The sequence below is a fragment of the Ammodytes marinus genome (assembly GCF_949987685.1).
Source record: "Ammodytes marinus genome assembly, chromosome: 14".
NCBI classification, from domain to species: Eukaryota; Metazoa; Chordata; class Actinopteri; order Uranoscopiformes; family Ammodytidae; genus Ammodytes; species Ammodytes marinus.
In genome coordinates this window covers 22,189,398-22,203,562 of record NC_137218.1, presented here as the reverse complement: position 1 = coordinate 22,203,562, position 14,165 = coordinate 22,189,398, and the positions used below count along the sequence as shown (strand labels likewise).

Genomic DNA, 14,165 nt, shown 5'->3' with positions numbered 1-14,165 from the left:
AACTACTCCACAAATATTGCGATCATCTTTTAAGTTCTGTTTGAAAATAAAAACCAGCTACTTTCCTCCTATTCTTAAATACAGCTCGACACTAGGAAATCTTAGCAATGACGTCGTAAAGTTTCTCAAGAACATTTCATGCTCTAGTTTCCGGCCCCTACAGAATGTACGCATTATTGTCACTTTTTCCCAAGAAACCAACTGCCTCACCCATATGAGCTGCTCAACAAACAAACAAGTGACTGCTATGAATATGTAAAGGGGATGTGACGCCAAGCAGAAAAAACAAACCGTATACCTTGAAGTTACAAGCTATCATCAGCCTGTGAAACCCTCTATACATATACATAACAAAAACCACGTACAAATACAAGTTATCTAAGAAAATAAGGGCAGGGCCTGGGAAAGTTGGAGATTTATGGTGGCCTTGTGTCAAATCCTGAGAGCAAACACAATTGCGCTGCATAGGCCTCACAGTTCATTTGCCAAGGCGCCCTTGTGGTTACAACAAAACAAACCAACATAAAGTGTGTGGTACTGCAGGGAGTCTCTGTGCAACAACTAGAACTCAATGGAAGTTAAGACACAACTTTATGGTGAAGTGATCTTCCTCCTAGTATAGTGAGTGGTATGCCTATTCTTTTAACCCTGGACCTGCAGGCTCAGTGTGGCTAGTGTTTCCAAATGGGATCACACACACAATGACACTCAATACATTGAGAGAGCTCATGTGACCTGAAACTAAACGCTTTCCTTTCTCTTCATTGAATTCTATTCGCATAACCAATAAGCAAGCTTTACAATTCAGACTGTCCATGCACAGAATGAGCTATCATAATATTAATATGTTGTTGCATAAGTAGAACTATGTGGTTTCTATTATGCAATCCATGTGAAACTTTCAAATTAACCTATATGTGCATGTGGCCATCTGTGTCAATTTCCACCTAGCATTAGGAGGAAGTGAAAGTGATGAGCGTAGCAAAGGATGTCCTCAAGATAATAACCAGAGGCTCACAGCAGCACAGGGAACCGAGAACGCCTCTGTGATCTCAGCATGGTTGTTTTAAAATTGCTATACTTCAAAGAACGCCTGTGTTTCATTTGTGCAGATGAGACCAAAAATAGCCTTCATGAAAAGGAGACAGGATGGAAGGAGTGGCAACAGCTGGCAAGAAATGATGTCTTGTAAGCGCTGAGAACAAAAACACATTGTGTTCAAGGTAAAAGGAAAGTCAGCTAATGAGAGCACCTCCTACTATGACAACTTTGAAAGCTAAAGGTCTGAGCCAAGCTTCCTTAATAGAGGTGATGGTCCACGACTGCCTATTAAAAAAACATTTCCCCTCCCACGGTAACACTGTCACCATGAGAACTTCACACCAGCAGGATTTTTGTTCACCGTCATCCTACATTTTTTGGCGAGATCTGATGGACTCGTTTGTGCTTTTGTACTGTTATTGACGTAATTTTGGTCTTTTTATTGAAGAGAACGTTTACCTAAAGACGTCAGCCCGGTCTGTGGGTTGTCCTTCTAAGATTTCTAAACATAAGGAACTTGTGGTTATCAAATGTCAACACATCAGTCGCCTAATATCCATGAGATCATATGAAACAGAGTCAGCAGATGTTGATGACCACTTGAATATGCCTTCAACTCGACAACAAACAGACTGGAGAAATGTCGGAGGCTGATAACTGATATTCCGGATACGGTGAAATACATTAAAGAGGCCCTATTATGCTTATAGTCATGTTTTACCATACTAAAGTGTCAAGTAATGACTTACATGCATTTAGATGTATTCCCTGCTGACCGTCTGGGGTGGCTGTGCAGAGCGCTAAACACTAGGGCAGCCGGTCGCGATTCACTTGTTCAAATTTCCGGGATTCATTACGTAGAGAATCCGGATTTTTCCATGTATGGTAATGCTGCAACGTACTCAGGCACGCTCTGGCCATGCCCCCACCTGCCTGCTCAAATCTGCCCGCGCGCCGCTGAAAGTGTTCCGGAAGGTAACCAATCACAAGGAGTGGGGTTGGCAGGAGGGGTCGAGGGGGGCGGAGAAGGACGAAGCCGAGTGTTGACAGAGAATGCTGAAGCGCCCAGATCAGAGGAAGCATTTCCCGAAAATCTACATGGTTCTCTCATGGAGCTCCTATTGAGTCATGCCTTCTGCAGCCTCCCACCCACATGACTACTTCTGAACATTCATGTGAACAAGTCCCACATGGACAATCTGCTGATGTCTGCTGCATGTGAAAACAGGTAGATCCTGACATTCTGGATATGGATAATGGGTTTTTCTTAGCCTTTAGCATGTAAACAGTTACAAGTCACACCCCCTGATAGCTTCTACCACATTTAGCTAGCTAGCACCTGTTAGCTAGAGCCATAACAATGTCAAAGTCATTCTGATAAATAAACACTGTACACACACACATACATACATTTCCTTTTATATATAAAGTTTGACAAAGCTGCACATGCTACCAGCATAGCGAGGCAGGGTGGTACACAAAAGAGAACAAACAGTCTTAGCAACACTTGCTAGTTAGTTCACAGTCATCTCGGCTGTGTTTGAATCTAAATATCTTTCTCAGAGAAAGAAACAACTCTACAGTATAAAGAGTATCTGGCTGGCTGACACTGGCTCTGTACTGTGATGCTTAGCAAAAACCTCAACTTATTAGCCTGACTACAGTAGTAAACTGGCTAGATAGCTAGCATGACAATCCTTGTTAAACTATATGTTAAGGCTTAAAACTTTAGAGATGTGGTTACTTTGTCTGTGTACTCGTCCGAATATACAGAGCCTCTAGCTGGTTCATTCTAGTAAAAAGGTTTAGAATGTTGTTGTTGGAAGGTTTTGGAAGGTGCATATTGCATAACCGAACCGTTGCTTACTGAATCATTTGGGAGAAGTGAGAACCGGCTGATACGGCCATGCACACACACACACACACCCACTGACAGTGTGTCAGAGAAACATGCAGGAATCTGTGGGCCCAAACGCACTGAGAACACAAACACCTACCTAAACCCCTTCCCGTCCCTACCCGTTTCTTACCACACACACACACCACACTGGGGTCTCCATGGCAGCCATAGCAGTCAGCCAATCAGAATGGGCCTGGTGTTAACTCTCAAGACTAAGAGGAGGCTTTTCTTGAAGTCAAAAATAAAAAGTTGTGTATTTTGTACATTGAAGCAGCATACATATTATGATGTCTATATAATAAATAAATGAATTAACCTGCTTTAACTGATTAAACTTCACACAGCACAGGGAAAAAAATAGTTCTTTCAGGAGGAGAGACTTGAGTGGGAACTGTAAAAGTGAAAATGGAAACCTTTCAGAGAGAACAGGATGAGCTGAGTCACTTCTCTTACTCTCAGAGGGGGGGGGGGGGGGGGGGCAGGGGAGAATGGTCTCGTCTGGTGCACTTTTCCTTTTATTTTACTGAATGTAACCTGTTAGTGTTTACACATTTGTTCCATGGCCGGGCTAATTTGCTTTCCCTTTATACTTTTTATTTACAATTCAACAACAGTGAGATCCATAGTGTCACTTTCATCCAGGACATACAAGTGGTTTCAGCGCTGTACGAATCAGTTAACTGACAGGAAAACCACCACTCTCAGTCAGTTAACTTTTTTTTTTTTTTTGCAGCGGCTCAACTCAATTTGATTTGAACTTCTATGAATATCAAGAATGAATGTGCGTTTCCTGTACTTTTCCATTTCCCCCGTGTAAAAACTCTTGAGCCATGATCTGAAGGAAACACAGTATTTGAGATTGGCAGCGTAGTTTGTTTGTCCAGTCTTTGTTTATTGGGATGGGTTGGCTCTGTGCAAGAGAGAGGGTAAAGTGAGGGGGTAATCCAGCTCGGCCCTGTCTCGAGGGAGATGGGAACAGTAGCAGGGGCTTTTGTTTGTGGATGGAGAGCGTGGCTTTGTGCCAAGATGACTATCACCCCTGGTAGCCTAGCCTGTAGCCTCTCTCTCGGTAGTCATAACCCTTTTTCTAGCATAGCTGTTCTCCCTAATCACGTGCCCCTGGGAGGTCCATGCCTTTGTTGATCAAATGGACTCACACTTGTGCAAAGGGCAATGTGTCAGTGTGCCCTAAAGAGTAAGATGGCTGGAAATTAGGTATGGTTAAAGGGGCACTGTGTAACATTTTAAGTAATGTATAAGCTCAAATCAATATCCTCATTCATAAATAGGTCCTCATTGGTGTAAAATCACCTCTGCCAATAATCTGAATTATCCTCCTGAGCGGAGAATTACAAATATTAATATTACATTTTGTACATTGAGCAGGCAAGTCTTATGGAGGCATCCATGTTTTTGGAGTGTCATCAGGTGCATTGTTTAGAATTTAGAATTGTTCTTGTCCTTGAAGGCCACTGTAGCTTCTGTTATTATTCAAAAGGGGTGGGTTACCCAGGGAGCGTTGCATCTAAAACTTTCTTGATGATGTCATATTACACAGTGCCCCTTTAAGAAAAGATCTACTTGCACTGTGAAGATTTCATATCGTCAGGATTAGACTAGCTGAACTGTAAAGGAAGCCACTAACTGTGTCACCTTATCAAATGAGTCTGTCACATCATCAAAACCACCATCATGAATCCTGTCTGGCAGCTCATCTGCGTTCATCTCTCTGCATAGTAAGAGCAGTTAATGACTGTCGCTGCTGACGTCAATAGACTGCAGGTGCCGGACATCACATGACAGATGACAGTTAGTTGGGATTGCACGCTATGATGCAAATGTGCCTAAGAAGTAACCACAATTATGTTAGTCACCAGCACCATTCAACTACAGCTCCTATATTTGCAGTACAAATCTCTGCGATTCACACAGATATATATGGTCAAACTTGCTTTTGCACACATTACAAATATGCATCTCCTGCATCCATCTTGGCAATGATGCTGCAAAAACCCACACACCTCGTCCTCCTTCTCTATCACAGATACATCCTGTCTAACTGCCTGCACCACCACGACACATTCATCACCAAGGTAACACAGCAGGGACAAGCCGGACCATAAATAGTATTGGAGTTTTGAGGATTTGGAGCCATGGATTATTTGAACTGCCTTCACTTTGAAGAGATTTTTAGAAATTGGAACAGAATTGCCCCATTGTTCCCATTACTGCTCTGATGGAGGTTGTAGGTGTTTAACAAGACAGGATGGTGAATGGACAACATTCAGTGTTATACTTTTATCTCTGTATCATTACAACTCATAATCAAAGCTTTCCAAAAGGGTCAAAAAAACAAAGTAAAACTCAACTGAATTTGTGATCTATTCATTTTACCACAGGCAACAAACAGAAAGGCAGCAAATAATCACATGGACAAAGATATTTAATTCACAATTATACACAATAGGAAAAAGAAGGACATCCTCTTATTTAAGAATGAACAAGTTTCAGCACTAGATTAGTATTCTTTGAAGTATTTTTAGTATGTTATAAGCCCTGTGTTCCCCCTAAGTTTATGTGCTACCATAAAGAGGCAAACAAGAAGCTGACATACCGCCATATGTCTGTCTGAGCTTCACAGCACCGTTGCCTAGGAAATCACTCAGATGAGCCAGCGTTTGGGGAGAGATGTCTGCCCACATTCTCAGAGGAGTCTGCTAAGGTGTAAAGGCTTCATTCGCAGTGGGGAGCTCGAGCCGTCTAACTGTCAAGTAATAACACATACAAACCCAGTAAAGTACACACTGGGGCCTTCTAGCCTCAATACTTTAATTCACAAGTAAGCAAAAACAAACAAACAGTCTTAACTGCCTTTCACACCACTGGGTGTTACAATGGAAAAAAATATGACACAGGCCCAAAGTTTCTCCGACTGTATGCTATTCAGGACGGGCCTAGACAAGCCCCACTTATCTGAAGGAGGAAGAGCCAACCCAGGGGGAGAGAACAAAATATGTGTGTCATATTCACCAACTAATATCTACTTATAGTGACAAGAACTGGTTTATTTTCCAGTGTTCCCTTCTGAGCACACCTTCTGTGCCATTGTCCTCTCATAGTGTAGATATCGACACCAACCGTGCAGCAGCCTTATCACAAACGATACCAGGGTTATTTTTTTTATTACGCCTCCAATACACAAAGACATTCAAACTGAACCTATTAGCAGGATTACACAGCATGTGATGCCAAGCCAGCATGTTGAAACTGTTCAATTTACTATACCACAAAAGTAGTTTATTATCGCCAAAAGGCACTTCGGTAGAAATCTGTCAAATTTCAGGGTGAAATAATTTTTTAAATTCCTTTTAGATGATCCCTGTGAATATTATGTGCTGTGTGGTCATCTGATTTTAAAGCAACGAGAAAATGAAAAACACAATTGTTGTTCTACTAAGAGTTCTATACAGCTCACACATTGGTTTCCCTTAATTGTATGTTTTGGCAGGATCTTTACTCCAGGGAGGATTTCATTCTGTAATAACTTAGCCAGATAAGACAGCTTGTTAGTACCACAGAATGTGTTCACATTTCAAATCTGACATACATTTCACTGAAGGTGAGCTGTGTTGAACTTTGAACACAAAAAGAGTTTGTTTTTAACCAGACGCCTGAAAGACAAGTGTGTTATAGGCAAGATGAACAGGAAACAGACATCTCAGCTGGGCCATCCTGTTGGCAAGGTGACAAACAGCTCTTATGTATTTGCCATGATGAACTTTTATGAGATTTAGAATGAAGCCATCGCACTGTACTGTTAGCTGCATGGATTGGATTATAACATATTTCTCTATCAACATCAAGCTATTGCATTCTACCCTTTCTCCTGCTCTTACTTGCATAGTTGTCTGCTGCATGCTGCCAAGACTTGACTAATGCAAACCAGTGAAAACTATTTTTTCAATGTTTTCAGACTCGCTCAGTTAAAATTTTTGGAACAACCAAATCATTAGGTTACAAGCCTTGAGATAACAATGGATTACTTCAGGTCTGGACCAGCACTGTCTGTGTGTGTGTGTGTGTGTGTGTGTGTGTTGAATCAGAGGTGATTCAGGAACCATTCAGAGGGGGCTGGACCTATGGCTTCAGACACACATGACCTTATTCTGGACCTCTTCCCAGAAAAAAACGCATGTTACACAAAAGCAACAGCATGAGCAAGGCCCCTGGCATGTGGCCCCTGGCATGTGTCCACTGTGTGTGTGTGTGTGTGTGTGTGTGTGTGTGTGTGTGTGTGTGTGTGTGTGTGTGTGTGTGTGTGTGTGTATGTGTGTGGGAGTAAGAGAGCACTGCATCCCATAATGCAAGGTGACCAGGGGCCAGACCACTGTTGTTATTTCAATGAATGAGCTTGACCTAACAGAGAAGTGGGCACAGGGCAGAGGCCGTCAAATTTGTTTCAAGATCTTCCAACACTTCCACACACACACCCTCCATTGTTTCTAGCCACAATCAAGTCTTTCCCACTAACTCGAGATTGTCAGAACGCAACATAAATATCCTGTTGCACGAATAAAGATGGAACAGATAAGGAGAATTACAGTAAGTGCTTATCCCTACTGACCCAAAAGGCTTCTGGGAAAATACTGTACATCCCCTAACCCATTTCAATGGAAGAGCAACAGTGCGTCACAATTAGAAAAACAATGCAGGTGTTTTCTCTTCCCTTTCCTTTTTGATCCAATTTTGTATTTGTATTTTGTATATTGTAAGATATGAGACCAGTATTTGGCACAATGGATGCCATCACTTCAAAGTCATGTCCAGTTACTTTCTTTTCCAGCAATTACCCACACACATTCATGTGTCCTTGGTAAAGTACAACATTTCCAAATAAGGTGCATCCTTAAAAAAGTACCCTTAAAAGTGGAGTCAGCGATTCTGGAGAAGGCTTGTTGTCAAAATCCCTTTTTGTCAAAATTAGTGAATATTTCCTCAATACCTGTCCGTACTGTGTGTGCGGAAAAAATATCCAGTGTTAATACACAGCATAGGGTCTGTTGCTAGCTACGGTGGGCCCCTTCGTTTACATACACTTTGTTTGAATACCAGTTAACAGAGCGTAAGCTGGTTATCATCACTGCATTTCTTTTCAGCATGCACACAGTACAGAAAGGTAGCGGATCATGAGGAAAAATTCACTGATTTCGAGAAAAAGTGGTTTTGACAACACGGGTTCTCCAGATTTAGCTGACTCAACCTTTAAATATAAAAATGTCCACTTAGTTTCTGAAAGCCCGAACTACGGTACATGCCATTTCTACTATATTTTGGGGATTCTCCCTTAAGATAGCCAAGCCAGTCATTCCCCAAAATTCTTAAAATATATTTCAGACCAGTTAATATCCAGCAAATCACTCAAGTTGTAAATTCAAGGCACTAGACAGACAGACAGACCACAAAATAAATTAAACAATGAGCTAACGACTAGTACTAAATTAACCATAATCCATACATATTAATGGAAATAACAGACACGAGGATGTGTCACAGAAAAAAACAACAACTTGTGTCTGCTCAAGGCTTCCTCAATCTATTCACAGTTCAAGTTAGTCATTGACTCTAGTCTTGACTCATGACATGCAGACAATCTCAGTCAACATTGGCACACCGAGGAAGTCTCAAAGTGATGCCACACCATTCGTGTGAATCCTGCTCCCCGGATTAGCCTTCATATTGTTGCCAACACAAGAGTAGGATCAGAGAATGAATCCCACTCTTATCTGTACGGTGAATATTAAGCTACAGTCAGGAGTTTGTTTAGCTTAGCACACACACAAGACTGGAAACTGCTATGGTTCTGTGTCAAGAAAATCTAGACAAAATCAGCCAACCAGCACCTGTGTAAAATTAATACTACCTACCAAGATCATGTTTTCTTTAAATATTTTTCTGAGGTATTTTCAACTTTTATTTGATAGATGAAGACTTAACCGAGTGGAAATAAGGGGAGAGGGGGGTGACATGCAGAGAACGGCTGAAGTTGAACCCAGGTCCGCTGTGATGTGACCTGCCTGACATCATATCAGAAGGATCAGAGAGAGTGAAATCATTTGAATCTGATAGCTAATACAATGAGTTAACATGGTGGCAACAAAAATTCAATCCGAACCACATTTTCAAACACATTAAAGTGGCTATTGCTAGTATGTTATTGTGTGTGTTTTTTTGGAGCAAAACCAAAAATATATTTAAAAATAAATAAATAACCAATGGGTCGTCAAAACATAGGGTTTGCTCTGTCCATGTTGACTCTGCTTCAGTTCCCTTCACTCCCACCCACTGCAGCTCCTTTTGGTCTGAACTAAACACCACTAATGACTTCATGGCAATTAGCTAAAACTAAGAAATCTCTTCCCAAAAATCATGCTCCTAGATAGACTACATAATAATAATAATAATACATTTATTTTATATGGCGCCTTTCAAGGCACTCAAGGTCGCCTAACATGCATAAAACAAGGCAAAAACACAATTAAAACAAGTTTAAAAAGCACAGAGCTTGCAGCAGATTTTCAGTCCATGGGTGAGTATGCCTGCCTAAATAAGTGTGTTTTGAGGTGGGATTTGAAGGTGAGAGGTGAGTCCATATTTCTGATGTCCGGGGGAAGGCTGTTCCAGAGGCGTGGGGCGGAGCAGCTGAAAGCTCGAGCCCCCATGGTGGACAGACGAGCTGGGGGGACGTGTAGGTTGATGGAGGAGGCGGATCTAAGTGACCGGGTGGGAGTATTGATTTGGATGAGGTCAGACAGATATGGGGGGGCGAGGTTATGTATGGCATTGAATGTATTAAGGAGGATCTTATATTCGATACGGTGTTTGATAGGGAGCCAGTGAAGTTGGTGCAGGATGGGGGTGATGTGACAGATGGCAGGGGTTTTGGTGATGATACGTGCAGCAGCGTTTTGGACCAGCTGGAGTTTATGGAGGAGTTTGTGGGGGAGTCCGAACAGAAGGGAGTTGCAGTAATCCAGGCGTGAGGTGACTAGAGAGTGGACCAAGATAGCGGCGCTGTTGGGAGTGAGTGACGGGCGGAGGCGGTTGATATTTCGAATGTGAAAGTAGGCGGACCGGATGGAGTTGTTGATATGGGTATGGAATGATAGGGTGCTGTCGAGGACGACACCCAGACTCTTAACCTGAGGGGAGGGGGAAACTGAGGTGTTGTCAATGGAGAGGGTGAAACTGGGTTGCTTGGTGAGTGTAAATTTGGAGCCAATGATGGCTATCTCTGTTTTGTTGCTGTTAAGTTTGAGGAAATGGGAGGAGAACCAGGATTTGATTTCCTGTAGGCAGGCACAGAGGGAGGGGGGTGGGAGGGTGGATGAAGGTTTGGAGGAGACATAGAGCTGGGTGTCGTCCGCGTAGCAGTGAAAATTAATGTGATGTTGACGGAATATTTGACCAAGTGGGAGGAGATAGATGATGAATAGGATGGGGCCAAGGACAGAGCCCTGGGGGACACCGGAGGAGAGGGGGGAGGTATGGGATGAGAATGATTTTAACTGAATGAATTGAGTGCGGCCAGAGAGATAAGAGTGGAACCAGTCTAGGGGTGTGTCGGATATACCAATGGAGGCAAGTCGGTCGAGGAGGATGGAATGGGAAATGGTGTCAAAGGCTGCTGTCAGATCATGGAGGATGAGAATGGATAAATGTCCAGAGTCTGCTGCCATCAGGAGGTCGTTAGTGATTTTTATGAGTGCTGTTTCATGTAGGAAAATACCTCAACAGTAACATAAAAGCATATCATTTTGTCTGTTAACTTTTTCAAAAGCACATTGACAGAATACTTTAAGCCCCTGCAAGCTGAGGTTATCCACTGATCTACATGTTGAAGTAAAAATGTGATGATGGAGCAAAATGTTCACACAAAGAATAACTTCTTTATCAGCACTGTAGAAAATACTCTACTAGTGTAGTAGACTTGCAGTGAGAGGCAATCATTTCCTTCCGTCAGGTCTGATATGTACAAAATCACATAAGAGCATTATTGCGCCTGGACCCGAGCCAAATTTAGGCAGTTTTTTTTTCTTTCATGATGTCCGCTCCAAATGGAGAAGCTGGTTAGTCATGGCACTATGGAAGCACATGCCAGAAATGAATCAATGACATAACATTGCTGATCAATTGTCAGTGACTGTGTATTTGCAGGACAGTGGATGAGGCTGTGCTATAATATTGACCAGGGGTGTTCACACACTGAGGCCATTCAAAGTCAAATGCAACACTTGCATTAATTGATACAAATAAAACACTTTGTTTATCAAATGTTTTGTAATAAAACATATTTCTGAGAACATGAGAACCTTTTATGGACCTCTGACCACGACCTAGCACATACAGTATATCATATGCTTTGTGAACATAGCTGATTTTTAGAAATATAGGCTATTTATTTTATTAAAATTATTATTATTATTATTATTACATTTTAATATTGTTTTTATCCGTTTAGGCTTATTTTTTGTTATTTTCATCACTTGTTAAATGTTGAAAACAATAAAGAAATAGGCCTAACCTCTTTTGAAAAATAAATTTATGTAGCCTAATCATAATACCAGCAGTAACCGCAATGGCAGGTGTTGCATTCCTAGCCTACCTGCAGAGGAGGAGTCGTCATGGTCGGAGCTCAGGTAGCCATCACTCCTTCTGTCCGGGGTGCTTGTCCCGGAGCCCGGGGAGGCTCTGCTGTGAAGCTGCGGTAAGGACGGGGACAGCCTGCCGTCATCGCCTGAGTCAAACTCCTTGCTGTGTCGGAAAGGTCGCCGGTTGTTGCTGCCGACACCGAGCTTTGGCGCCAACAAGTTATTCCTGACGAAATTCTCATTCAGCTCCGCGTCCTCGTATTCCCGGTCGCTGCCAACTTCGTTATCATTAGGGAGACAGACCACTAACGGGGCCGCCGTTACAGTGGGTCTCCGCGGCGGGACAGGGATGGGGACGGGCTTCCCAGTCTTGCCAATTAACCTGCTCCGTTCTCGGCCGAAGGGGCTCGCGACACCCGCTGTGCTACCTGGCGCGTGGAGCTTCACGCCTCCATGGTCGGACACCTTGCTCCTCTGCCCGTAGCCGTCATCCTCTCGCAGCTGTGGTTTTCTTACATTCCCCGTCTTTGAAAATGTCGACATATTCTTAGCGTTAAAGTTTTCATCTTTGCCTCCAAACCTTTCCGGGTCGTTGCTGCTGCTCTTCTGCCGAGCCACGGTGGTCTGCAGGTAAATCACCTTGAATTTCTCCTGCGCCAGATCCTTCTGGAGCCGCTTCAGGTTGCTTTTACATGTCTCCAGCTCGGACTCGAGGTCGTCCACTGACTTCAAGTCCATTTGGGGCACTTCTCCGTCTGGAAATTCATTCCTCCAGTGTTTTGCGAATTCCTCCTGTTCCCACATATCGATGTTCACACAACGGGGCTTTCTGCCAGCCGCAGCCTCGTAGTGCAACCGTCAACAGAGAAATGTTGAAGCTAAGTGTTTTGTGTCTGTCGCATATGTCTACCTTCCTGTCCTCCTCTGCCTTCAAAGAACAAACAGTCTAACGATATATCAACTTGGCCGCGTTCTTCTGAACATCTTCAGCCTCAAACACATAAGACTGACAGGCGTGTGAGTGCACTGACTGTGAGTGGGTGTGAGATGCGGGTAACAAGTTTGCCACTACGCCGAAAAAGTTTCGAGACTTCCTGTATTGAGACGTGCTGCCTTCAGGTGCAGCTCGGACACGTGTGTGTGTAGGCTGATATGTTGTTTGTTGACAATAACCCTATGACAATAACATTAAAAGAATGCACCGGGACTCAATGCCAGATTTTACAGCAGGTTTGTTTGCCTATCCAAAAAATAAAGTGTGAATTGTTTAATTCAAGTAATAACTCGGCCTCTTGTTTACAATTACTCACTTAGGCCACTGTTAATCAGGTTTGACTGGCATTTTCTATAGATAAATACTAGGTGTTAATGAGCACATGCCATTGCTTAAACATACACGTCCACCTACAGTAGATTTTTAGATTGGACACTTCCTATTGCCTGTTGGCTTTGATTGATGTTATTTTTAGCCTTGCAGAATAATCTTCGATGAGAAATGTGATTCTTGCTCTGTAATTTTAACCCATTTGATTTGTAACACACCGGACAAGACATTTTACATTGGAAAAATAAAAATTAGCAATGGAAAACAAACTGATAGACTATATCTTACCTTGAACGCCTTTGATAGCAGTGATTTCCATCATCTATGATTCTATGGTTACACAAAGGAGTAAACATACAACTTATCTAACCTTCATCTAAGCAGGCAGATGACATCACAATAGAAATAATAAAAAAAAAAAAAAACTTGGTAAGCGGCCAAGAAGGAGACTGCCAGTAAAACTGAGTTGTAATGCTATACAACAGAAGGGAAAGATATCAGTGTGGAGAGAGAACGATAGGCGATGGTAGAGGCAGGGATGGACGCTGCTAGATATTTTGGATCCCTGCCCAGAAGTGAAAGATCATTCCCTTAAAAGCTTCCAGTAGCCACGAGGAATCATTGATCAGCTCTTGTTGCAGGCTAGAGAGCCCTGATTGGGTTACAGTCAAAAGTAGATGAGAAACGCTATGACCGGCCTGTTGCCATGAAACTGAATCACTGATCACAAACCTATCATGACAGTATAGCAGGAAGTGTAGGAACTTTTCTGGTTAATCTACAAGTTTTTTCAATACAGTCTGCCTCAGCTGCCTCTCATACTTGACTCGCTGGTAGACAGTGTTCTTTTTTTTGATGCAGACATACAACAATCAATTAACTGAATAGTATTTTTAGGTCAAATAATTTACCAAAATAATGACATTGGCTACAGTGTTTTTAATTATACGCAGTTACATTATCATGATGAAAATATTTTCAAATGTTTTGCCACACCTAAAGAAAATTCAGTTCCAGATGCCCTGGGCGCCTGAGACATCTAATGTAATTTTTTAATGGAGTTAATCTCCGCGATTGAGAAGACCAGCAGCTGTGTGAGCCAAACAACAATCCCTAGTTATGATGTAATTGCAGCATTTACTGTATACTCTGAAGAAGGATGTGTCACTTTTTACACATCTGTGTCTCCTATAGACATTGCATATGTTATATGTAACTTTCTGTATAGCCTGCCATACAGTATACACAAGAT

At 42.4% G+C, this 14,165-nt stretch overlaps 1 protein-coding gene across 3 annotated transcripts in view; it reads right to left on the bottom strand.

Annotated features, from left to right (window-relative positions):
- The window catches only part of abr (ABR activator of RhoGEF and GTPase), a 139,595-nt gene extending 126,966 nt beyond the window's left edge, over positions 1-12,629 (bottom strand). For all 3 annotated transcript variants that reach the window (XM_080040779.1, XM_080040775.1, XM_080040776.1), the window contains exon 1: positions 11,604-12,629. In XM_080040779.1, coding sequence (XP_079896905.1) covers positions 11,604-12,393 — 790 coding nt within the window. In that variant the 5' untranslated portion in view covers positions 12,394-12,629. The remainder of the gene's footprint in view (positions 1-11,603) is intronic.
- Between the last annotated feature and the right edge of the window lie 1,536 nt (positions 12,630-14,165).